The sequence below is a fragment of the Trachypithecus francoisi genome, unplaced genomic scaffold (assembly GCF_009764315.1).
Source record: "Trachypithecus francoisi isolate TF-2019V2 unplaced genomic scaffold, Tfra_2.0 Lachesis_group4, whole genome shotgun sequence".
Classification (NCBI taxonomy): Eukaryota; Metazoa; Chordata; class Mammalia; order Primates; family Cercopithecidae; genus Trachypithecus; species Trachypithecus francoisi.
Window position 1 is genome coordinate 20,211,623 of NW_022681469.1, and position 26,930 is coordinate 20,238,552.

A 26,930-nucleotide genomic window follows, 5' to 3' on the forward strand; every position below is an offset into this window, starting at 1 on the left:
CAGGAGAATCACTTGAACCTGAGAGGCAGAGGTTGCAGTGAGCTGAGATCGTGCCACTGCACTCCAGCCTAGGCGACAGAGAGAGACTCTGTCTGAAAAAATATGCATATGTATCTTGCTTAATTAGAATTAATGAAAAATCTCAATCATGAAAATTCTTTCCAAGAAAATTCCAGGTACAGAGTGATCCACAGTAGTGGCTGTTGACATTACCAAGTCTGTCAGACCTGCTGGAATGTTTTAGAATCCAACCCATGCATCTTCTGACTCCTCAAGTCCTGGCCTGTCCAGGGCAACCTCCCTCATCTCTTCTCTTCCTACCCTTAATCTATATCCAGACAATTTCCACCTGCCACTTCCAACGTGAACAGGTTGCCCGTGCTTGGGCAACTTCAGTCTCCATTCATGGACCTCTTTCTCCCAGGTCTAATCATGCATGGGTCTCCCGTCTCCAGGCAAATGTGTGCCTCCTCCTGTTTCTCTTTCAAGTTCCTTTCTTGCTTCTCTCCACACCAGGGTTAGCCAAAGTCAAGGTTAGGGGTGCAGTCTTTTTTTTGGTATTTTTGTAGAGATGGGGTTTCACCCTGTTGGCCAGGCTGGCCTTTAACTCCTGACCTCAGGTGATCTGCCCATCTCGGCCTCCCAAAGTGCTGGGATTACAAGTGTGAGCCACCATACCTGTCCACTTACCGCTTTTGTAGCAAAAGAATTCAGACCAGAAAGGCAGAGAGGATAGGGCAGTATCTGGGACAGTGAGTTCCAAATGAGGAGCTGTGTCCTTGGAGGCACATTGATGTGTGGCAAGATGTGCAGAGAATGGCCAGCCCAGGCCGGTCACCCAAGCGTCAGTGTCCAAAGTTTTACTGGAGTTTCCTCATGCAGGCAGGATTGATTAAATTGAGTGACTGATGATTGATTGATGGGTGCAGCTCCAGCAGTTGCTGCACTCAGTCCCCAGCTCTCTCCCACCTTTCAGATCAGTCCCAACTGTCTAAGCATGTGGTTGGTCTTTCTGGTGTGGCCAGACTGTCAAATATGAGGTGCCCAGCTTGAGCCACTGCATTAGCATAAACGATCAGGTGTGGTCCCAGGGGCCCAACTTAAATAACAAAGACCCTTTCACACTGGAAATGCCAGTGATTTAGAGGTTACCTCCCAGGAGCCAGGACAAAGCCAGACCTGTTCGGTAAGGTTAATTATGATTTTTATAATTACTATTTTGAGACAGGGTCTTGTTCTTTTGCTGAGGCTGGCATGCAGTGGCACAATCATGGCTCGCAGCAGCCTTGACCTCCTAAGCCCAAGCGATCCTCCTGCCTCAGCCTCCCGAGTAGCTGGGACCACAGGTGCATGCCACCACACCTGGCTAATTTTTTACATTTTTGGTAGAGATGGGGTCTCACTTTGTTGCTCGGGTTGGTTCTGAACTCCTGGGCTCAAGTGATCCTTCTGCATCGGCCTCCCAAAGTGCTGGGATCACAGGCATGAGCCACCACACCTGGCCAAGTTTAATTATTTCTTATGCAGTTCTTCTTTACCTTGACTCTTTCTACCTACTCACTCCATCTCTGCCCATCCCTGTCCCTTCAATTCCTCACAGCTACTTTCATTGCTGAATTGAGGTTCTCATTTTTGTCTTGTCCCCATAAACTCTGACATCAGTGACTGCACCCGCATTTCTTCCAGGATGTCTCCCTCCACAGACATCCTTAACTGCGGCGTGACTGCTCCAGCTTCTTTGATCTTTCCTTTTCCTCATCAGTTTCTTGTTTTGTAATCTCTCTTTTTTTTTTTTTTTGAGACAGAGTCTCACTGTGTCACCCAGGCTGGCGTGCAGTGGCACGATCTCAGCTCACTGTAACCTCCGCCTCCCGGGTTCAAGCAATTCTCCTGCCTCAGCCTCCCAAGTAGCTGGGACTGCAGGCATGCGCCACCACACCTGTCTGATTTTTGTAGTTTTAGTAGAGGTTGGCCAGGCTGGTCTCAAACTCCTGACTTCAAGTGACCTACCTGCCTCGGCCTCCCAAAGTGCTGGGATTATAGGCATGAGCCACCATGCCTAGCCTTGTTTTGTTTTCTCTGAATGAAGATGTTACCCAAGACTAGGAGCTCCTCTTTCTTTTTTTCTTTCTTTTCTTTTTTTTTTTTTAAGACAAAGTCTCACTGTGTTGCCAGGCTGGAGTGCAGTGGCACGATCTTGGCCCACTGCAACCTCCACCTCACGGGTTCAAGCGATTCTCCTGCCTCAGCCTCCCGAGTAGTTGGGACTACAGGCACGCATCACTGTACCCAGCTAATTTTTTTATTTTTGGTAGAGACAGGGTTTCACTATGTTGGCCAGGATGGTCTCGATCTCTTGACCTTGTGATCCACCCTCCTTGGCTTCTCGAAGTGCTGGGATTACAGGCGTGATCTCCTCTTTCCTTGATCTTTCCCTTGTTGATCCCCTGGGTCCTCCTGCAGATGCAGTCTCAGGAGTCCATTTTCAGCCTGAACTTTGCTTCGGGGCTTCCGTAGTTCCACCTGTGCTCCCATGTGTGGAGCATCTACTGATAAGGCCCACTGCCCTCTGCAACTCAGCATGTGGAGAGCCAGCTGCCCACCTCCTCTGTCAATGCCATTCTTCCAGCTACTTGGGCTTAGGAGCCTCAGAGCCCTGCCTTCCCTGGCCCTGAGTGGGTAAGGGGCCTTCTCTGTGTTCCCGTGATACTACTGCACGCCCTGGTCATTGCGCTTCTCAGAGTGTGGCATGGGAGCCCTCTACATATGCTCCTGACTAGGCTGTGAGCAACTTGAGGGCATGTACAGCACCAGTCAAACTGTCCCCCACGGCCAGGCACAGTGGCTCACGTATGTAATCCCAGCACTTTGGGAGACCGAGGCAGGCAGATTGCTTGAGGCCAGGAGTTCCAGACCAGCCTGGGCAACATGGTGAAACCCCGTCTCTAAAAAAAATACAAAAATTAGTCGGGTATGCACGCCTGTAGTCCCAGCTTCTCGGGAGGCTGAGATAGGAGCATCACCTGAGCCTGGGAGGGCAAGGCTGCAGTGAGCTATGATTGTGCTACTGCACTCCAGAGCAAGACCCTGTCCCCCCTCAAAAAAATTATCTGTCACATCAGAGAGCATGAGGGGAGAATGAGTCACGGCTGTCTTCGTTCTGTTATTTACTTCTTTCCTGTGTTACTGAGCTCATAACCAAATTGTCTTTTTTTTTTTTACTTTAAGGCTGTCCCTTCTCTAAACCATGATGCTACCAGAATAACCTGCCTCTGTGGCTCCTCAGTGAACCCTGGTTGTTTCTTCAACTTTACCCATAGCTTGCCTGTCTAGAAACTTCCACACAGGAGCACTGTCTTCTATTCCTTGTCTAAACAAGCTCCCAGTTCCAGCCAAATTGTTTTCTTTCCAACTTGACTTGGTGATATTCCCAGCTACATGTTTTTCCCCAACCAGGGATCCTTTTCCTCCTCAGGAACAATTTCTTCTCCTTCAAGTCACATCCCTACCCAGCCTTCCTGGCACAGCACAAATCTCATCTCCCCTTACCACCCAGTTGTCGTCTTTGAGCTTTTTTTTCAGCTATTGCTGGGGAACATTAATACACACATAACATACGACTTTGTGCTGATAATTCTTTCTCTAAGTCTATAACTATTTCTTTTTCCCTAGTTAGACTGAAAGTGTCTGAACAACAAAGCCCATGTCTTATTCATCTTCACATCATTTGTAATAACTTTTGTGTAGAAAGTTCTCAATGAAGTAAAATAAACAATTCTGTCTTCCAGTTCAACTTTGGAGACATCTTTGTCCACCAAGCCATCCACACCATCGAGTACTGCCTGGGCTGCATTTCAAATACAGCCTCCTACCTGCGGCTCTGGGCCCTCAGCCTGGCTCATGCACGTGAGTGAGCAGCCCAAGGGAGAGGGGCGCGGTCAGCTCTCCCCAACACCCCGGGAAACAGGTGCAATGTATTTGGAGGTAAAGGTGACTTCTCCGAGTTATTTGTGGATGTTTGCCAAATGAATGGCTCTTCTTTCCCAGGCACATGTGCCTTTTCTGTGGGTCTGGCTGCACGTTGCTGGGGTGGTCACCCTCTGTATTAATAGTCTCCTACTGCTGCTGTAACAAATTGTCACAAACACTCGTGGCTTAAAACAACACAAATTTGGCCAGGCATGATGGTTCACACCTGTAATCCCAGAACTTTGGGAGGCAGAGTTTGGGCAAATTCCTTGAGCCCAGGAGTTCAAGACCAGCCTGGCCAACATGGTGAAACCCGCCTCTACTGAAAATACAAAAATTGGCTGGGCATGGTGGCGGGCGCCTGTAACTCCAACTACTCGGGAGACTGAAGCAGGAGAATTGCTCAAACCCAGAAGGCGGAGGTTGCAGTGATCCGAGATCGCATCACTGCACTCCACCCTGGGCTACAGAGTGAGACTCCGTCTCAAAACCCAACCAACCAACCAAACAAACAAACAAACAAAAACCAACCAACAACACAATTTGGTATCTTCTGGTTTTTGAAGCCAGAGTCCTAAAATCAAGGTGTGGGCAGCCGTGCTCCTGCTGCAGGCTGCAGGTAGAATTAGTTTCCTGGCCTTTCCAGCTTCTTGAGACTGCCTGCATTCCGTGGCTTGCGGCTCCTCTTTGCATCACTTCAACCTCTGCTGCTAGCATCAAATCTCCTTTTTCTCTGACTGTGACTCTCCTGCCTTCCTCTTATAAAGACTCTAGTGATGACACTGGGCTTTTCCAGATAATCCAGGATAACGCCCCTCTCTCAGGATTCTTAGCTTAATCTTATCTGCAAAGCCATTGTTGCTATGTAATATAGTATGTTGACAGGTTATTAGGATTAGGATGTGGACATCTTTGGGGATGGGGGAACATGTTTTTTCAGGCTACCATGTCCTCCTGCAAGGTGCTGACCTTTCAGTGAAGGCCTGCCTTGATTAGGAGCATTGCTGGGAGTCAGTCTGCTGCCCACTGAGCTGACCCTCGGGAAATGCTCACTACGTTTGTGAATTCACAGCAGTCCAGGGTCAGTCAGGCCAGACCCAGAAATACAATTCTATCTATCTATCTATCTATCTATCTATCTATCTATCTATCTATCTATCTAAAAGAGACAAGGTCTCACTATGTTGCCCAGGCTGATCTCACACTCCTGGCCTCAGGGGATCCTCTTGCCTCTGCCTCCTAAAGTGCTGGGATTTCAGGCATTGGAAATACAATTTTGATAAAGATCTGAGCCCTGGGGTTGCCTAATGTCAGGAATCCTGACTCACCAACTCACTTTGTAAGCCCCATCTTGATCTCTGGGTCCTTCTCCAGTCTTGTTTCTTGTCAGTTTTCCTTAGTGCCCCACCAGCGCCCCAGACCCATCCATTTCATATGCAGTGGCCCCGAGGAGCGCTTTTTTTTTTTTTTTTTTTTTTCTGAGACAGCATCTCCCTCTGTTGCCCAGGTTGGAGTGCAGTGGCGCTATCATGGCCTCGAACTCCCAGGCTCATGTCATTCTACCACCTCAGCTTCCCAAGTAGCTGGGACCACAGGTGCATGCCAATGCCTGGGCCAATTTTTGTATTTTTTTTTTTTTGGTAGAGACAGGGTTTTGCCTTGTTGCCTAGGCTGGCCTCAAACTCTTGGTCTCAAGCAATTCTCCTGCCTTCACCTCCCAAATAGCTGGGACTATAGGCACACACTGCTACACTTGGCTAATTTTATTTATTTATTTATTTATTTATTTATTTGGTAGAGACAAGGTTTTGCCATGTTGCCCAGGCTTGTCTTGAACTCCTGGGCTCAAACAATCCTCCTGCCTTGGCCTCCCAAAGTGCTGGGATTACAGGTGTGAGCCACTGTGCCTGGCCTGAAGAACTATCTCCTGAAGATGCAGTACTCCCTGGGCCCCCTGGGTGTTTGCCCCTGCAGCCCCCTTGCCTGAAATAGTCCCTTCTTGAACGCTCTCCACCTGATACTTAATTCCTTCTTCATAACTCAGCTGGAAATCTTCCTTCCTAGTCCCCCAGTCTGGAAGATGCCTGCCTGTGGTTCTGGGGCATGCTCTTAACCTAGCTTCAATTATAATTGTCTTGATGAGCCTGTCTCCCTACTGGACTATGAGCTCCTTGAAAGCAAAGACCCTGACTTTTATCTTAGCATTCCCGGCATTGAGCGTAATGCCTAGAACAGAGAAGCCAGGCCAAGGTGTGTGCTGAATGGATAGAAGCGAAAGCAGTAAAAGTGTGTGATTATTCATTTCCAGTAGAAACTCCAGTGCTCAGCATTCGTGTGATCTTCACAGCTCAGCTGTGTTTGTTTCCTCACACAGACTCACATACACACGCTTTCACATGTGCACGAACGCTCAGATGCATACACTCAGCCCTGCGAGTACCTGCAGCACAGACACCCACAAGCATGTCTTTTTTTTTTTTGATATGGAGTCTCGCCCTGTCACCAGGCTGGAGTGCAGTGGTGCGATCTCGGTTCACTGCAACCTCCGCCTCCCAGGTTCAAGCAATTCTTCTGCCTCAGCCTCCCGAGATGCTGGGACTACAGGTGCATGCCACCACGCCCAGCTAATTTTTTTTTTTTTTAATTTTTGTATTTTCAGTAGAGACGTGGTTTCACCATGTTGGCCACGATGGTCTCGATCTTTTGACCTCGTGATCTGCCTGCCTCGGCCTTCCGAAGTGCTGGAATTACAGGCGTGAGCCACCACACCTGGCCACATGTCTTTATTCCTGTGCACTGTTGTGCATTCATGTGAAGTGGTTATCCCAGGACTGTCACCCACTTGTTCCTTAGAGTGGATCTCAGCACTTCATGCAGTCAGTGGTGCTAACGTTGGTCTTCAGCTCCAACCCCAGCAGTAGTTGGAGGACTTGAGTCATAATAGGGCTGAGTCTAGATAAGACAGGAGGAGGAGTTTTGATATTCTTGGTCCCTGGGCTGGCATTTGGCCCTATGTGTCAGGGTGTCCTCTGGCCAGCCCATGCACACACTGAGGGGGTCATTTGATTCCTGAAAACCCATATGGTTCATGGCTGCCTGGCCTGGTTCACCCACTGGGTCATTCTAGAAGTCCCTGCTAGACGTGGCTTCCGTGCCATACTAACACAGTTGCTTAAAGAGGTAATGTGGAAGAATGGGGAAAAAAATTAAAACACTGACTTAAATTCTGGTCCTTTTGGCTGAGTAACTTACACAAGAAATTTAACCTTTGTGTGCTGGGGCTTTCATCAGTGGTTCTAGTAGTTAGCCTCCTGTACTGGTCAGGCTACGCTAAACTCTGTTGCAATAACAACTTACCCTCTAAATCTCAGGTCACTGGGCCAGAGTTTGGCACTATGTGTTGGGGTGTCTCTGGCCAAAATTCCTCCTGTCTTATTTAGACTCATCCCTGGTATGATGCAAGTCCTTCAAACTACTGCTGAGGTTGGAGCTGAAGACCAACATTAGCACCACTGATGACTTGAAGTGCTAAGATCCACTTTAAGGAACAAAGTGGGGTCAGGGGTGGTGGCTCACACCTGTAATCCCAGCCCTTTGGGAGGCTAAGGCAGGTGGATCACCTGAAGTCAGGAGTTCGAGACCAGCCTGGCCAACATGGTGAAACCCCCTCTCTACTAAAAACACAAAATTAGCCGAGTGTGGTGGCACACACCTGTAATCCCAGCTACTCGGGAGGCAGGAGAATCACTTGAACCTGGGAGCTGGAGGTTGCAGTGAGCTGAGATCGCACCACTGCACTCCAGCCTGGGTGACATGGCAAGACTCTGTCTCAAAAAAGAAAAAAAAAAAAAAGGAACAAAGTGAGTGACAGTCCTGGAATAGCCACTTCACACGAATGCACACCAGTGCACAGGAGTAAAGACATGCTTGTGGGTGTCTGTGCTGCGGGTACACGCAGGGCTGAGTGCATCTCAGCATTCGTGTGCATATGAAAATCTGCGGATGTGAGTTTATGTAAGGAAACGAACATAGCCTGAGCCGTGAAGATCACACGAATGCTAAGCACTCAAGTGTGGGTCTAACCACATGGGGGTGAAACTGTTCCCATTGATGAGAGACTCTGCACCACTGTAGCCGGCAGAAAACCAGAACTTGGGAGGCAGCAAGCAAACAGGGACCCTCTTCCTTGCATTCTATGTCTCTGCTTTTGTCATGTTCTGATAGCCACTTGCAAGTGACAGGCCTCTATCTCTCTGGGCCACATCATGGTGACCTTTTAGCGGGGGTCTTCAAGCCTCAAGCCAAGGATGTAATGATGGTATTTCCCTGCCAGGTGCATTTCCCAGGCTATTGGGCATGATAACTAGGGGAGAAGCAGTCTCATGTGCTGCGTGCCCAGGGACACCTAAACATGGACCCTTACTTGCATAGCTTGGACAGTGAGAGCCTTTGTAGTGCGGTTAGCTGGAGGCAGGAGCTCAGCTACGAGTCTGGGTTTTTTCCGATACCCATCCATGACCTCCCTCCTCTTGGATTTCACTCCCCTCAGGGCCTTTTAAAACATTCCCCACTGTCAGCCTTTGAGAGACTCCATGGGCATGCAAGAAGTGTATAGAAAAGACCTTTAGACATGAAGTCCTTGCCTATGCCTATGTCCTGAATGGTACTACCTAGATTTTCTTCTAGCGGCACTATTCACAATAGCAAAGACTTGGAATCAACCCAAATGTCCATCTGTGACAGACTGGATTAAGAAAATGTGGCACATATACACCATGGAATACTATGCAGCCATAAAAAAGGATGAGTTTGCGTCCTTTGTAGGGACATGGATGCAGCTGGAAACCATCATTCTTAGCAAACTATCACAAGAAGAGAAAACCAAACACTGCATGTTCTCACTCATAGGTGGGAACTGAACAATGAGATCACTTGGACTCGGGAAGGGGAACATCACACACTGGGGCCTATCATGGGGAGGGGGGAGGGGGGAGGGATTGCATTGGGGAGTTATACATGATATAAGTGATGAATTGATGGGTGCTGATGAGTTGATGGGTGCAGCACACCAACATGGCACAAGTATACATATGTAACAAACCTGCACGTTATGCACGTGTACCCTAGAACTTGAAGTATAATAAAAATAAATAAATAAATAAATAAATAAATAATTTTTAAAAATTAATAAAAATTTAAAAATAGATTTTAATTTAATAAAAAACATTAACTTTAAAAAAAAAAGAAAGAAAAGACCTTTAGAGCTGGGGGTGTGGGAAACAGCTGAGAAGGTAAGGGGTAGGGAAGTGAGGGGGGGGGGGTGGTGTCACAGGAACAGGCCAGAGAGGGCTGTGTGGTGTCTGTCCCTGAACTTCTCGGAGCTTTAGTATCCTTATCTATAAGACGGGCATCATAAAGCCTAATGTATAGGATTGATACGGGCCTTACTGAGATAGTATGTGTAAACCGCTTTGAATTCCTCTGACTTGGCTCTTTATTTGGAGTCTGTGGCTGAACTTCAGGCTGTCTGTAAATCCCCTGAAACTACATTTAAGATGTTGTTGGGCGTCTCTGTGTGCATTTTTCTGGAGAAAGGAATCATGACTTTCTTCAGATTTCAGAGGGGACCCGTGACCACCGAAGAGTGAAAAGAGCCAATTTCCAGAGTGAGGCTGAATTCACCTCATGCCCTCAGTACCTGCCATGTGCCCTTGTCCATTGCAGTGACTGAATAAATATTAGCAAACATTTTTTGAAATATGGTTAGGATCTTAGTCTTTTTAAAAATACTTTTACTGTGAAAAATTAGCATGTTTACAAAAATGCATAAAATGTATACATAGCCTAGTGGATTTCTGTGAAGCAAACACCCATGTAACCACGTCCTGGTCAGAGAAGAGGCCGTGACCACGCGCGGTGGCTCACGCCTGTAATCCCAGCACTTGGGAGGCCGAGGCGGGTGAATCATGAGGTCAAGAGATCGAGACCATCCTAGTCAACATGGTGAAACCCCATGTCTACTAAATAAAGAAAAATTAGCTGGGCGTAGTGGCGCGTGCCTGTAGTCCCAGCTACTCAGGAGGCTGAGGCAGGAGAATTGCCTGAACCCGGAAGGCGGAAGTTGCAGTGAGCCGAGGTCACGCCATTGCACTCCAGCCTGGGCAACAGAGCGAGGCTCCGTCTCAAAAGAAAAGAAAAAAAAAAAGAAAGAAGGGGCCGAGGTGGAAGGATTGCTTCAGGCCAGAAATTGGAGACCAGCCCGGGCAATGTAGCGAGACCCTGTCTGTACAAAAATTAAAATGAAAAAAAAATACAAGTGTGGGCCTGTGGTTCCAGCTACTTGGGAGGCTGGGGCAGGAGGATTTCTTTTTCTCGCTGTGTCCTCACATGGTGTTGACCACACTCCTGACTTTTATAATAGCAAATTCTGTGCTTTTTAACATAGTTTTATCCCTTAGCAATTTAGTGTAGTTTTGCATCTGTTTGAATTTATGTGAATAGAATCATGTCTTAGCTCGGGCTGCCATGATAAAACCGCCTGGGCTGGGCGACTTAGCAGCAGACAGTTATTTTCTCACAGTTCTGGAGGCTGCAAGCCCCAGATCAGGGAGCAAGAAAAGTGGGGTTCTGGTGATGACCCTCTTCCTGGCTTGCGGATGGCGGCCTTCTGCCTGTGTCCTCACATGGTGGAGAGAGGGGAAAAGAGACAGAGAGAGAGTGGGAAAGCTGCCTGGTGTCTCTTCTTATAAGGGCACTAATACCAATATGAGAGCCCCACCCTCATGACCTCACCTAACCCAAATCACCTCCCAAAAGCTCCATCTCCAAATACCATCACTTTGGGGGTTAGGCCTTCAACATATAAATTTTGGAGAGACACAGACATTCGATCTCTAACAAATTGTATTGTTTTGCTTTTTTGCATGTAAATTGTACTACCAGGATCTGTTTATTTTGTCACCAGTAGCTATAGTTTGCTTACTTTCCTTGGTGAATAATATGCCTCCACATATTTGTCTGGTTTCCTCTTGATGGAAATTCCACCCTTGGGAACAAAGCTTCTGGAAACAATCTCGTGCAATGCCCTAGGGTACATGTGCCAAACTTCTCCACCTTGGAGTAGAGTTGTTGAATCATAGGATGTACAGATTTAGGATTATAATGTACAAATAATCTGCATTTATAGCCTGGTGTGGTGGCTCTTGCCTGTAATCCAAGCATTTTGGGAGACTGAGATGGGAAGATCACTTGAGCCCAGGACTTCAAGGCCAGTCTGGCCAACATAGAAAGACCCCTTCTCTATTAAAAAAAATTAACAGGGCCAGCTGTGGTGGCTCACACCTGTAATCCCAGAACTTTGGGAGGCTGAGGCGGGCAGATCACTTGAGGTCAGGAGTTTGAGACCAACCTGGTCAACATGGTGAAACCCTGTCTCTACTGAAAATATAAAAATTAGCCTGGCGTGGTGGTGGGTGCCTATAATCCCAGCTACTCAGGAGGCTGAGGCAGGAGAATTGCTTGAACCCGGGAGGTGGAGGTTGCAGTGAGCCAAGATCATGCCATCGCACTCTAGCCTGGGCATCAAGAGTGAAACTCTGTCTCAAAAAAAAAAAAGTTAACAGAGAGTGGCAGCACACTCCTGTGGTCCCAGCTACTTAGGAGGCTGAGGTGGGAGGATCACTGGAGCCCATGAGGTCAAGGCTGCAATGAGCCATAATTGCGCTACTGCATTCCAGCCTGGGTGACACAGTGAGAACCAGTCTCAAAAAAAAAATAATAAAATAATAATAATCTGAGCTGGACATGGTGGCTTATGCCTGATTTCCCCAGCACTTTGAGAGGCTGAGACAGGAGGATTGCTTGAGGCCAAGAGTTGGAGACCATCCTAGGCAACATAGTGAGACCCTGTCTCTATTTTTAAAAATATATATATTAATATTTTTAATTAAAAAGATGAAAAAATACAATAAATAACAATCAGCATTTACAAGATAATCCCAGTGGTGTCTCATACCTTGCAGAACTGTCTGAAGTGCTGTGGACTATGGTGATGAACAATGGCCTTCAGATGCGAGGCTGGGGAGGAATCGTTGGGGTTTTTATTATTTTTGCCGTATTTGCCGTCCTGACAGTAGCCATCCTTCTGATCATGGAGGGACTCTCTGCTTTCCTGCATGCCCTGCGACTGCACTGGTAAGTATGGTTGTGCCGTGGAAGCTCGATGTGGTGTTGGGAAAGGGAGTGGGCTGTGGGGCCAGCCGACTGGGTTCAAATCTTGACCTGTGTGTGACTTCAGCAGCTTACATACCTCTTTGGAACCTTAGTTTAGTCATCTGTTGGTATAATATTAAATGATGTAATATATGTACATATATATACACACTCATTCATACTCATTCAGACACGCCTATCTACACTAAATGTTCTCATTTACTCCTCCCCTTTTAGGTGGTCAGTGTTCATTTGTTACTACAATTGGCTTTAACCCAAGTGACACTTCCAAGTATTGGCAAGGTGGCATCTGAGATAGGCTCAGAGAAGACATGCTTAGAAAATCTGGAATGTTTGGCTTTTTTTTTTTTTTTTGAGACGGACTCTCACTCTGTTGCCCAGGCTGGAGTGCAGTGGCGCAGTCTTGGCTCACTGTAACCTCCACCTCCTGGGTTCAAGCGATTCTCCTGCCTCAGCCTCCCTAGTAGCTGGGATTACAGGTGTCTGCCACTATGCCCAGCTAAGTTTTGTATTTTTAGCAGAGACGGGGTTTCCCCATGTTTGCTGGGCTGGTCTCAAACTCTTGGCCTCAAGTGATTCACCCACCTTAGCCTTCCGAAGTCCTGGGATTACAGTCATGTACCATCACACCCAGCTAATTTTTGTATTTTTAGTAGAGATGGGGGTTCCCCGTGTTGGCCAGGCTAGTCGCAAACTCCCGGTCTCAAGTAATTCACCTGCCTCAGCCTCCCAAAGTGCTGGGATTACAGGCATGAGCCACCATGCCCGGTGAATCTGGGATGTTTTGCTTTTGTTGCTGAGTGCAGGAGTTATACCAACAAGGTATGAAAGTCTCAAACGTGCAAAGAGAAGGAGGGTACCACCAGGAGGGAGACGCTCACAGGGAGCCCTGGACATGCACAGATTATCCATCGACAATCAGCTGTCATTAGGTTGATGAATGTGGAAACGTGTTCAGGCCTCTGGTTGTCTTCCAAGTTATATTTCAACCAATAATTCTGAGTGTGCAGAGCAGGCCCTTCAGCTGCAGAGACTGTACACAGCTTGCCCTGCTGTTTTCTTCCTCCCTCTATGGCCACTATTCATAAAGAAGCCTTTACACTTCTTGTACTGAGTGAGGAGAGTCACAGCATCCCCTACCTCCGTGATGATGTCATTCCCCTCCATGTCATTGAGGAGATGAACCAAACTCCATAACTTAATAAAACATAAATAAGGCCGGGTACAGTGGCTCACGCCTGTAATCCCAGCACTTTGGGAGGTCAAGGCGGGCGGATCACCTGAGGTTGGGAGTTCAAGACCAGCCTGACCAATGTGGAGAAACCCCATCTCTACTAAAAATACAAAATTAGCTGGGGTGGTGGCGCATGCCTGTCATCCCAGGTACTCGGGAGGCTGAGGCAGAAGAATCGCTTGAACCCGGGAGGCAGAGCTTGCAGTGAGCAGAGATCGAGCCACTGCACTCCAGCCTGGGCAACAGAGCGAGACTCCATCTCAAAATAAATAAATAAATAAAATAAAACAAAACATACATGATCCTACATGATATCAGTTATGTGAGTTACAAAAATATAGGTCAAGGGTCTTTGCGTTCTATAATATGCAAGTCCCACATTTTAGAATTAGATGGAAATGGAAAACAACGCGAGAGGGCACTGCACAGTGAGGGCATCTTGGCTTGTGATGGGGGTGGGGAAGCTCCTTCCATGAGGGAAGAGTTGTTATGCTGTGGCCATGAGCCCACAAGCAGAGAGGCCTAGAGGAAGTGAGGGGGAGGGGAAGGGGAAGGTGGTAAGAGACAGGTGAGAGAAGGGCTTAAAAAATCCTCAGATTCATGGCCTGGGTGCAGTGGCTCACACCTGTAATCCCCACACTGTGGGAGGCTGAGGTGGGTGGATCACCTGAGGTCAGGAGTTCAAGATGAGCCTGGCCAACGTGGCAAAACCTGGTCTTTACTAAAAATACAAAAATTAGCTGGGCGTGGTTCCAGGCGTCTGTAATCCCAGCTACTCGGGAGGCTGAGGTAGGTGAATCGCTTGAACCTGGGAGGTGGAGGTTGCAGTGAGCTGAGATCGCACCACTGCACTCCAGCCTGGACCATGAGAGCAAAACTCCGTCTCAAACACACACACACACACACACACACACACACACACATATATAAATTAGCTAGGCATGGTGGTATGTGCCTGTAGTCCTAGCTACTCAGGAGGCTGAGGCAAGAGAATCTCTTGAACCTGAGAGGCAGAGGTTGCAGTGAGCCAAGATTGTGCCACTGCACCCCAGCCTGGGCAATGGAGTGAGACTCTGTCTCAAAAAAAAAAAAAAAAGAATCCTCAGGATTCTAATGATAGCCATCAGCCTGGGGGCCTGCCGTGGCCAACCCTTCTGACTTTGTGCTTGGTTTTACAAATGCTCTGCTGCCTCCTCCCTCCACCTTCCAGCCTCTAACTCATGTGTTTCAATGTCCCTTTTCTTACCCCATACCCTCCCCACCACAACAGGGTTGAGTTCCAGAACAAGTTCTATGTTGGGGATGGTTACAAGTTTTCTCCGTTCTCCTTTAAACACATCCTGGATGGCACAGCCGAGGAGTAGGCTGAGGGCTGCACCTCCCGCAGCGGTCTCCACACCAATGAAACAAGTTCAGTCTGTCTTTGGTATCAGCCCCTGCAAGGCGTTCAATGGGAAGGTTGTTCTTGGCTCACCTGAAGCATGAAGCTGTGTATTATTTGAATATCAGCCTGTGGATTTGACACGACTTAACCATGTCAGAGAAGAAGGACTTTGGCAAGTGATTTTTGTCTTCGTGTGGGGTATTAATTCTCAAATAATAAAATAATTGAGAAATGAGGGGAGAATGCTAAACAGATGTCTTCTTGCAATATTTTAAATACTGTATTTGAGAAAATAAACATCTGAGTCATTCACTTTTTCCTTAAGATGTCTTTATTCGGCCGGATGCAGTGGCTCATGCCTGTAGTCTTAGCACTTTGGGAGGCCAAGGCGGGTGGATCACCCAAGGTCAGGAGTTCGAGACCAGCCTGGCCAACATGGTGAAACCCCATCTCTACTAAAAATACAGAAATTTGCTGGGTGTGGTGGCAGGTGCCTGTAATCCCAGCTACTCGGGAGGCTGAGGCAGGAGAATCACTTGGACCCTGGCGGGCGGAGGTTGCAGTGAGCCGAGATCATGCCACTGCACTTCAGCCTGGGAGACAGAATGAGACTCCATCTCAAAAAAATAAGCAGTGAGCAGAGATTGCACCACTTCACTCCAGCCTGGGCAAAAGAGCAGCGACACTCCATCTCAAAAAAAAAAAAAAAGATGTTTTTATTCAAAATTATTCCATACCAGACTGGGCACAGTGACTCATGCCTGTAATCCCAGCACTTTGGGAGGCTGAGGCGGGTGGATTACCTGAGGTTGGGAATCCGAGACCAGCCTGACCAATATGTTGAAACCCTGTCTCTACTAAAAATACAAAAATTAGCTGGGCATGGTGGCGGGCGCCTATAGTCCCAGCTGCTTGTGAGGCTGACGCAGGAGAATCGCTTGAACCCAGGAGGTGGAGGTTGCAGTGAGCCAAGATCGAGCCACCTCACTCTAGCCTGGGTGACAGAGCAAGACTCCATCGAAAAAAAAAAAATTATTTCATACCATTTACTACTGACAATTATAGGCCAAAGCCAAACAACAGAGCTACACAAACTAATCCCAGAGAAGGATTATGCATATTCTATTTCCTCATTTCCTCCTTCCTCAAACACCTTTTTCCCTTGTCTAGGGCTAAGCATTACAAGCTTAGGAACTTTCTCATGAATTTTCACTGAGGAAGAAGAGATAATGTTCTCAATTGGAGGGAGGGCCGCCCCCGGTGTGGACCTCTGGATTGCTAAATCCTGTGAAAAGAAGTGTGACGACAGGACATCATCAAGGACTTTGTTTACTGTCAATGCATGTTATGCTGGAGTAACTGGAGAATGAGATTTGGAGACTTTGACGAGTTCAGAAAATGGTGTGCTGGGAGGGAAACCACCAAGTGGTCTGGCCTGTTACTCCCTGGCTCTGTGGGCGCCAAAGTCATCAAAGGCATCTTAAGTGCCTACACTAGCAGACTCCTAAGAGTCCGATAAGATAGATATATGATATACAAGATAAGATATATATATATATGTTTGCATATATATAGAGAGAGAGGTAGGGTCTCACTCTTGCCCAGGCTGGAGTGCAGTGGTGTGATCACAGCTCACTGCAGCCTCAACTTCCCTAGCTCAAATGTTCCTCCCACCTCAGCCTCCTGAGTAGCTGGGACTACAGGGGTGTACCACCATGCCCAGCTAATATTTTTTAGTTTTTTGTAGAGTTGCAGTGGGTAGGGGGCATCTCACTATGTTGCTCAGGCTGGTCTTGAATTCCTGGGCTCAAGCTATCCTCCCGCCTCAGCCTCTCAAAGTGCTGGGGTTACAGGCATGAGCACCCAGCCCCACTGACTGTTTTGTCTGGGTGGACTTTATCCATGTAGATTATTATCTTTTTGGTAACTATACTGATAGAATTAAGTATAGTTGTCTTTTTTATTTTTTTAGTGCCTTTGCAATTTACAAAGTACTTAATAGTATCTTATTTAATTTTTTTTTTTTGAGATAGGACCTCACTCTGTCTCAGGGACATGCTGGAATTTAGTGGTGCAATCTCACCTCACTGCAACCTCCAGCCTCCCAGGTTCAAGCAATTCTCCAGCCTCAGCCTCCTGAGTAGCTAGGATTACAGGCAACCGCCACCACCCATGGCTAATTTTTGTACTTTTAGTGGAGACAGGGTTTCACCATGTTGGCCAGGCTGGTGTCTTAAAGTCCTGGCCTCAAGTGATCCACCTGCCTTGGCCTCCCAAAGTGCTGGGATTACAAGTGTGAGCCACTGCACCTGGCCAGTTCTAAATTTTCAATGTTAGTAAAGTTCTAAAAGAGTTGATTAAATTCAAAATTATGCTTTGGATGAGACTCTGTTTTTCTTTTGTTTTTGTTTTTTTTGTTTGTTTGTTTGTTTTAAGATGGAGTCTCACTCTGTCGCCCAGGCTGGAGTGCAGTGGCGCTAGCTCGGCTCACTGCAAGCTCTGCCTCCCGGGTTCATGCCATTCTCCTGCCTCAGCCTCCTGAGTAGCTGGGACTACAGGCGCCTGCGACAGTGCCTGGCTAATTTTTTGTATTTTTAGTAGAGACGGGGTTTCACCGTGTTAGCCAGAATGGTCTCGATCTCCTGACCTCGCAATCTGCCTGCCTCGGCCTCCCAAAGTGCTGAGATTACAGGCGTGAGCCATTGCACCTGGCCGAGACCCTGTTTTTTAAGTGCCCACCTGCTCTGTGTGTGGTAAAACTGACTGGTGCTCATGGAAGCAGCATTGCTCAAACGTAAAAGGAAGCTTCTATGTCACCTTCCATGCCAGTGTCATGACTTTTCCAGCACGGTGGAAGACACATATTAGATGCTCGATAAATGTTCACTTAATGAGGCTGAGCAAAAGAATGATGGCTAAGGTCAGAAGGTGTACATGTTTGAGTCCCAACTTTGAGGCTTTATCATGAGTGCCCTCAGGAAAGAAATGGAGTTGTTCCCCTCATTGCCAAATGGAAATAATGATCTCCACCTCTCTGAACTGTAGAAAAGGTGATTATAAAGCCCTGGGTATGGAGGAGATACCGTCAGTGATGGCTGATCTGGGAGAATAGACTAAGACAGCATGCAAATGGTGGGATAAGAAATCCACCAATCCCATGCCCCCATGGCCACTGGATGATTTTCAGGTTTTCAGCTCACTACTGTCCATCTCAACAACTATCTAAAAAGAACAGTGTGCTTAAGTGGATCACCAGCCTTTTGACCCTGAATTCTATTTTGTTTATTTTTGTATACCACTCTGTAGTTTTAAAGTAGAATTAGGCCAGGCATGGTGGCTCACGCCTGTAATCCCTGCACTTTGCAAGGCCGAGGTGGGTGAATCGCTTGAGGCCAGGATTTTGGGACCAGCCTGGCCAACATTGTGAAACCCCATCTCTACTAAAAGTATGAAAATTAGCCGGGCATAGTGGTGCACGCCTGTAATCCCAGCTACTCAGGAAGCTGAGACAGGAGAATCACTTGAACCCAGGAGGCAGAGGTTGCAGTGAGCCGAGATCATGCCACTGCACTTCAGCCTGGGAGACAGAGCGAGACTCTATCTCAAAAAAAAATAAATAAATAAATAAAAATAAATAATGTTTTTAAAGTAAAAAATTAGAATTACCTAAAAGACATTGCACCTTTCAAGTGTATGACAGTGTAACAATATTTAACAGTTGTTTTATTAAGTGAATGCCTAAAAGTATTCAACATTAAATTCAATTCACAGTAATGTTTGCAAATACATTATTATCAATTCTTAAATATTTCAAATCAAGCAACTTGAAGTTCAGAAGCCTTGCTCTCAAATAACTCTTCTACAGTGACACAAAGACTGAAACGAGCCTATGAGTTGAGTCCCAGTCTCTAACCAACATGACTGTATCCTCACTGGTGAACTCGTGTGAGGGAGCTCCAAGGTTGAGAGGTGCAGGCCCCTCTCAGATCCTGCCAGATGCATCTGTGTGACCCATTGCAAGGGCAATAATCACCATCAAAATCTTCACTTGCAACGGGTGCACACAGGATGAATGCAAACACCTAGTAAAGAAACTCGAATGGGCTATCCTGATAGGCTTTGCACTCATCCTTTACTCCTTTTTTTTTTTTTTTTTTTTTTTTTTTTTGACAGAGTCTCATTCTTTCTCCCAGGCTGGAGTGCAGTGGCACGATGTTGGCCCACTGCAATCTCCGCCTCCCAGTCTCAAGCAATTCTCCTGCCCCATTCTCCTGAGTAGCTGGGACTACAGGCATGGACTACCGCTCCCAGCTAATTTTTGTATTTTTAGTAGAGATGGGGTTTTGACATGTTGGCCAGGCTGGTCTTGAACTCCTGACCTCAAGTGATTCACCTGCCTTGGCCTCCCAAAGTGCTTGGATTACCCAAAGTGCTTGTGAACCACCACTCCCAGCCCATCCTTTACTTCTTTTTTTTTTTTTTTTTTTTTGACACAGAGTCTCACTCTGTTGCCCAGGCTGAAGTGCAATGGTGTGATCTCAGCTCACTGTAACCTCTGCCTCACAGGTTCAAGTGATTCGCCTGCCTCAGCCTCCCGAATAGCTGGGATTACAGGCGCATGCCACCACACCTGGCTAATTTTTGTATTTTTTTTTTTTTTTTTTTTTTGGAGACGGAGTCTCGCTCTGTCGCCCGGGCTGGAGTGCAGTGGCCGGATCTCAGCTCACTGCAAGCTCCGCCTCCCGGGTTTACGCCATTCTCCTGCCTCAGCCTCCCGAGGAGCTGGGACTACAGGCGCCCGCCACCTCGCCCGGCTAGTTTTTTGTATTCTTTTTCTTAGTAGAGACGGGGGTTTTACCGTGTTAGCCAGGATGGTCTCGATCTCCTGACCTCAAGTGATCCACCCACCTCAGCCTCCCCAAGTGCTGGGATTACAGGCTTGAGCCACCGCACCTGGCCCTTAAATCATGCTGTGGGCCCTCAGCTGGGACTCTTCAACTGCAGCTTCTTGGTCAATTTCCTTCTCAGTTTGATGGCATACACACAGGGATTTGCCTCTCCGTTTGAAAGCCATGTTCTTGCTTTCTGGAATGTCACATAACTTGATTTCAATTTTCGACATGGCCAACTCATCAGCAGAAGCACTGATGCTGGAAACAAACTGGGAGATGACATTCTTGGCAGCATATGCGACACCCACAGCAGGTGTTGCAGTTACCAAATAGGAGAACCCTTTCCTAGCCTTGCCATCCTCTTTCGAAGACTTTGCCTCATCAAAAATCTCAGTGCAATGGTAATCAGGGAAGTCGGGCACATTGATGTCTGTATGGGAATAACGAACAGAAGCAGGGACATTGAGGCCCACAGAGTTGACCCAAGACTGGCTCACAGCCTGGCCACTCAGTGACTCCTGGCATAGCAAAGCATGCTCCATGTACAGTACAGGCGGCTCCACGGTAGCGGGCACCATGGCCTATACCAGGGGCTACAATGCCTGCTACCCTGCAGGATGTGGCCGACAGAATGGGCATGAACCTGCCCCTTAAGTCTAAACAATGGCTGTGAGCAAACGTTTGCAAGGGAAAAGCTTCCCTCTGCCCCTTTCAGCAAGTCCTCCAGCTGTCCTGAGAACAACAGTAATTTCCTCCAAAGTTCGGCAGCCTCTTTCTGTCTTAACAAGAAATGTAATTTCCCCTTTAAAAGGGGATCAGGTGCAGGCTGCTGAGAAGAGGGTGTGCCCTAGATGTCATTCACTTGCCCAGAATGCAAAGTTGGCCCTTAAAGATTCCTGCTCTGAGACCCGACCTGAAAGGAGAGGATAAGATCAGGGAGCCAGGCGTTTTGGGAACATAGGTCTGGACACCCCTGAGAAGCCATCAGTGCTCCAACTTCCGTCTAAGACTTGGCCACGGTGAGGGGAGCAAAAGAGCCTGAAATTGGAAGGCTGTCCAAGGAATATACAGAGGTGAGAAACTTGTGGGCAACATTGATCTGGACTTATTTTTTCCTGCTGCTGTAGAGGGTGGGGGTGGGGCATTGACTATTAGTTTGTGGCTGAGGGCAAATGGAGCATGAAAATTTCATTTGATATTGCAAAACAAATTACATCACACACCACACACAAAACTCAGTTTAAAAAAGATCTACTATGGCCCAATTATTTCTGGTTAAAAAAAATCAGTATAACAAAATTCAATAGAATAAAATGTCAACCAGTCCTTTAAATTTGTTTTAATGAAGCTCGAACTCCATCTGAGCCTTGGGTTTCAGGGTAAATCCCCCATCTATTAGTTTCTTGCCAGGTTTTCTGAAGGTAGGTCATGGATTACTTTTCCATTGTAGCTTTTTAGGAACTGATGGTGAGGGATGCAAAGCATTCTTTTCCATGTTATTCCCTATTTTCCTGAGTTGGTCTAACTGATCATCCATCTGCCAATTCATCCATTCATCCATCCAGCCATCCTCTTACTGAGTTAGAAAGGATTTAGAATGACATAGGAAACCAGCCGGGCGCAGTGGCTCACACCTGTAATCCCAGCATGTTGGGAGGCCAAGGTGGGTGGATCACAAGGTCAGGAGTTCAAGACCAGCCTGACCAAGATGATGAAACCCCGTCTCTACTAAAAATACAAAAAAATTAGCCAGGCATGGTGGTGGGTGCCTATAATCCCAGCTATTCAAGAGGCTGAGGCAGGAGAATTGCTTGAACCCACGAGGTGGGGGTTGCAGTGAGTGGAGATCACACCACGGCACTCCAGCCTAGGCAACAGTGAGACTCTGTCTCAAATAATAATAATAATAATAATAATAATAATAATGACATAGGGAACCAAAGAACAGAGGATGTTAACTCAGCCTTTCCAGCGTTCTATTTCTGAGTTAAGATCGCAAGCTGTATCCCTGATTAATGTTCCTCATCTCCACCTCTCAAACACTTTGTTCTCTTCTTTCTTTCTGTAGCTTTTGGCTGAAACTCTAGAAACTACTAAGAAAATACATTTCGTATATATGCTAACTAACTTTGAGTTTGTGTTTGAGTGTCCTTTTGATGACTTGGAGAGTAAGCCCCTTTACAAGGTACAGATGCGAACGCTGCCATCCTGAGAATCTCCTGCCAACAACCCTGTGCCCTGCAACTTGCTCCACCAAAGGAATCCTGTTGTTGAAAACTCTATATCCTAATAGGGCAGGAATGAGGACTTTCTCTGTTGCAGGTAAACCTGTACGTTTGTTTCTTCCCCCTCTTGGCAAATTCCCCTGACACTGGGGACCCACCTCGCCCTGATCATCTTTCAGGGCCGTGCGTTGGGAAGACCGGTGTTACAACTGACGGGCACCGAACACTGTTCCTGTGGTGGGGCAAGGGCCGGCTTGCTCCTCTGAGCCACACCTCACCGCCAGCCCTTTTCTTCACCCTCACTCCACCCCCTGCACCAACTATGCCTTTGGAAGAACTGAAGTTTGAAAGCTTCTTCTTTCTCTAAAATATATTGATTTTGCAATGTGGAAAACGGAGAATTTTGGGTGAAAAGTATCCATTTTGTCGAGCCTCTCGTAAGTAAGATGAAGTGACTAGTTTGGAGAGGTTTTGAGGTCTTATTTTCCAGTAGGAAAGTAGCACACTGAGAACACAATTTCCCAACACCACTCAAGTTTACCTGTAAAATAAAATCAACCTGTTTTAGAAAACAAGTGACTTTTTCTCCCCCTTTTGGGAAGTTTTTTATTTGATCCCAGTGTGTTCTAATATTAGCAGAACATTAGCAGTAAATGCCTTTTGGATACATATATATTTGGTAACTGTAGATACTTTCTTTTTCTTTTTCTTTTTATTTTCTGAGGTGGAGTTTCATTCCTGTCGCCCAGGCCGGAGTGCAATGGCACAATCTCAGCTCACTGCAACCTCTGCCTCCCAGGTTCAAGCGATTCTCCTGCCTCAGCCTCCCGAGTAGCTGGGACTACAGGCACCTGCCACCATGCCCAGCTGATTTTTTGGAGATGGAGTTTCACTCTCTCGCCCAGGCTGGAGTGCAGTGGCTTGATCTCAGCTCACTGCAGCCTCTGCCTCCTGGGTTCAAGCAATTCTCCTGCCTCAGCCTCCCGAGTAGCTGGGACTACAGGGGTGTGCTACCACGCCCAGCTAATTTTTGTATTTTTAGTAGAAACAGGGTTTCACCATGTTCTCCAAACTGGTCTCAAACTCCTGACCTCAGGTGATCCACCCTCCTGGGCCTCCCAAAGTGCTGGGATTACAGGTGTGAGCCACCGCGCCCAGCCTGTAGATACTTCAAAACATTTCTGAGTAAATGCTTTGTGATTGTGGTGAAATTGTAAAAATTTGTTTGATGGCTTTGCTCAGAGATGAGAGATAGTACTACCAGGAGGACTTTTGATGCAATGGCACACTGACGTATTTTATAAACATCATCTCATTTCATTGTCATCACACACTTAAGAGGAAGTTTATCAGTTGAGAATTGAACAAAACTGCAAGTAACAGAGACCACAAATCACAGTGGCTTGGACCTAAGAGGTATATTTCTTTCCTTCGTACGTGGTGTCTGGAGATGAGCAGTTCAAGGCTGCGGAGATCTCCTGGTCCTCGGTTTCCAGGCTGTTGCTCTCATGCTGGCCAGATTTGGTCCAAAGTTTCCATCTTTCCATCTTTCCATTTGCCTCATGACCTGAGATGCCAGCCAGAGGGCCTGCCACCCTGCCTCTAGTCTAACGAGGGGGTGTGAGGAAGAGGCAAGGGGCAGAAGAAGGTTTTCCCTGAAGCCCCAACAACCTTCACCTGCATCTCAGTGGCCACTGCCACCAGTAAGGTACAAGGGAAGCCCTGATGTTGGGTAGGCAATAGCAATTTCTCCCACCGGCAGGTAGAATTATTTTTATTCCCAGATGAGGAAATGCAGGTAGAAGAAATGGAGTAAGTTTAATCTCGAGCTCACCATGACTACTGGCTTTCTTCCTTCTCCCCCTCCCTTCTTTTCCCCTCCTTCTTTCCCTCCATTCTTTCCTTCCTCCTCTTGCCTCATTCCCACCTCTATTCTTCCCTCATCCCTTCCTTTCTTCCCTTCCCTGCTTCCTTTCTTTTTTCCCTCTCTCCATTCCTGTCATCTTCTCCTCTTTTTCACTACTTCTTCCTTCCCTCCTTTCCTCTTTCCTCCCTTCCTCCATCCTTTCTTCCTTCTTTCCTTTCCATGTTTGTTAATTTAGTTGGCATAAAATGATATCTAAAGATTTTTAAATTAGAATTTACATTCATCTTGTGAATTGTTCATACAATTTGCCTGTGAATCTACTGGGATGATCTTTCTTCTTTCTCTTCTGTCTCTTCTCTCTTCTCTCTTCTTCTTCTTCTCCTCCTCCTCCTCCTCCTTCTTCTTCTCCTTCTTCTTTTCTTCCTTCTCCTCCTCTTGTTCTTCCTTTTCCTCTTCTTTATTTTTTTTCTTTTTTTTTTTTTTTGGAGACCGGGTCCACCTCTGTGGCTGGAGTGCAGCGGGTGGCATGATCGCAGTTCACTGGAGCCCCCACCTTTCAGGCTCAAGTGATTCTCCCACCTCAGCCTCCCAAGTAGCTGGGACCACAGGCATGTGCCACCACACAGGGCTAATTTTTTAAAGAACTTTTTTGTAGAGACCAGGTCTCACTATATTGCCCAGACTGGCCATTAGAATCTTAATATTTTTGTCTTGTAATTTGTGGTTTATATATGCTACAAACATTTACTGGGTACCTGTATTTTTTTGGCAATTTTTTTCTTGTACTTTTAATTTTAAAAAACTATGGTAAAATACACATAACTTCAAATTTGCCATTGTAACATTTTTATTTTTAATTTATTAGTATTATTATTATTTTTGTAGAGATGGGGGTCTCACTCTGTTGCCCAGGCTGGTCTCAAATTCCTGACCTCAAGTAATCCTTCCACCTTTGTATCCCAAAGTGCTGGGATTACAGGTATGCACCACCATGCCCAGCCTGTAACAGTTTTAAAGTGAACAATTCAGTGGCATGTGGTACATTCACAATATTGTGCACCCATCACCACTATCAAACAGGGCCTCTTATGCCAGGCTACCCTGTAGGACTTCTGATTAATCATTTGATCATCTCCAGGTCAAGTGCCTATCCCTGGCCCAATAGGTCACGGCCAGTAATGGAGAGCAGGTAGGGGGGGAATGTGGCACAAAAACACAAGCCTTGGCTGGGCATGGTGGCGCACATCTGTAAGTCCCAGCACTTTGGGAGTCTGAGGCAGGAAGATTGCCTGAGCCCAGGAGTTTAAGACCAGTCTGGTCAACATGGTAAGACCCCGTTTCTACCAAAATTTTAAAAATTAGCCGGACTGGCCAGGATGCGGTGGCTCATGCCTGTAATCCTAGCACTTTGGGAGGCTGAGGCAAGTGGATCACCTGAGGTCAGCAGTTCAACACCAGCCTGACCAACATGGTGAAACCCCATCTCTACCAAAAATACAAAAAATTAGCTGGATATGGTGGCAGGTGCCTGTAATCCCAGCTACTTGGGAGGTTGAGGCAGGAGAATCGCTCGAACCCAGGAGGCAGAGGTTGCAGTGAGCTGAGATTGTACCATTGCACTCCAACCTGGGGACAAGAGAAAACACTGTCTCAAAAAAAAAATTAGCCAAGCATGGGAGTGTGCACCTGTGATTCCAGCTACTTTGGAGGCTGAAGCCAGAGGATCAGTTGAGGCCAGGAGGAAGAGGTTGAGGCTGCAGTGAGCCATGTCCATGCTACTGCACTCCAGCCTGGGCAACAGACAAGACCCTGTCTCAAGAAAAGAAAAAAAAAAAGGCAGACTTGCCTGGCATAGGGAGCACTGTGGGCAGCATGTCAATAACACGTGAGTAACATGTCAACATGGCTTCAGTGGTTCATTTTTTCCAAAAAGAATTCTTGGTGAAGGAAAACAGTCTTTCTAAAAATTCAAACTAGGCTGGGTGAGGTGGCCCACGCCGGTAATCCCAGCACTTTGGGAGGCCAAGGCGGGCAGATCACCTGAGGTGAGGGGTTCAAGACAAGCTTAGCCAACATGGTGAAACCCTGTCTCTACTAAAAATACAAAATCGCCCAGGGGTGATGACATATGCCTGTAGTCGCAGCTACTCGGGAGGCTGAGACAGGAAAATCGCTTGAACCCAGGAGGCGGAGGCTCTGTGAGCAGAGATCATGCCACTGCACTCCAGCCTGGGTGAGACAGAGTGAGACTCTGCCCCAAAATAAATACATACATAAATAATAAATAAAAATGCAAACAATGCATAAAAATATAAAGTAAAAAAAGAGAACCAAGAAACCTAAAATCTAAACCCTGCAAATAATTCTTACATCACCCTTTTTCTCTTGGGCAACTACTTGTCTTTGAAGTCTCAATTTAGACTTCTCTACAGACGCTCCTCCAGGTCTCAAGACTCACAAGAGAAGGGGCCCTCTCTTATGTTGCCAGAGCATCCTTCACTAACCTTATCGCCATATCTGTCATACCTGAATGTTTGCCTTATTTCTCTTTGAGACAGAGTCTCACTGTGTTGCCCATGCTGTAGTGCAGTAGTATGATCACGGCTAACTACAGCTTCAACCTCCCAGGCTCAGGTGATCCTCCCACCTCAGCCTCCCAGGTAGCTATGACTACAGGTGGGCACCACCACACCCACTGAATTTTTGTATTTGAGGTAGAGATGGGGTTTTGCCATGTTGCCCAGGCTAGTGTCGAACTCCTGGGCTCAAGCAATCCGCCCACCTTGGCTTTCCAAAGTGGTGGGAATACAGGTGTGAGCCATTGTGCCTGGTGGAATATTTGCCTTTCTCCCACAGTAGACTGCAAGTTCTTTGGAAGCAGGAACTCTTTTCTGTGTATTTTATTGTCCGATGCCTAGTAGTGCTCAAGAAATATTTGTTGAAAGACTAAACACAGTTTTGGATAACATCTTTGCTGAAATCATTCCATCTATAAAAGTATGTATTTAAATAATTTTATGAATTGGCTGTGTGTGGTAGCTCATGCCTGTAATCCCAGCACTTTAGAAAGCTGAGGCAGGTGGATCACCAGAGGTCAGGAGTTTGAGACCAGCCTGGCCAACATGGT

The 26,930-nt window shown here is 46.9% G+C and overlaps 2 protein-coding genes and 1 pseudogene across 6 annotated transcripts in view; 2 read left to right on the forward strand and 1 right to left on the reverse strand.

Annotated features, from left to right (window-relative positions):
• ATP6V0A4 (ATPase H+ transporting V0 subunit a4) overlaps positions 1-15,131 on the forward strand; it is a 95,878-nt gene extending 80,747 nt beyond the window's left edge. For all 5 annotated transcript variants that reach the window (XM_033193183.1, XM_033193180.1, XM_033193182.1 and 2 more), the window contains 3 exons: positions 3,789-3,906; positions 11,991-12,162; positions 14,706-15,131. In XM_033193183.1, the coding sequence (XP_033049074.1) occupies positions 3,789-3,906; positions 11,991-12,162; positions 14,706-14,799 (384 nt within the window). In that variant the 3' untranslated portion in view covers positions 14,800-15,131. The remainder of the gene's footprint in view (positions 1-3,788; positions 3,907-11,990; positions 12,163-14,705) is intronic.
• Positions 15,132-15,930: 799 nt separating this feature from the next.
• On the reverse strand, positions 15,931-20,383 carry LOC117072114 (annotated as a pseudogene).
• Positions 20,384-20,599: 216 nt separating this feature from the next.
• SVOPL (SVOP like) overlaps positions 20,600-26,930 on the forward strand; it is a 105,746-nt gene continuing 99,415 nt past the window's right edge. The window contains exon 1 of the mRNA XM_033193330.1: positions 20,600-20,784. The gene's annotated coding sequence lies outside the window, so the exon portion shown is untranslated. The remainder of the gene's footprint in view (positions 20,785-26,930) is intronic.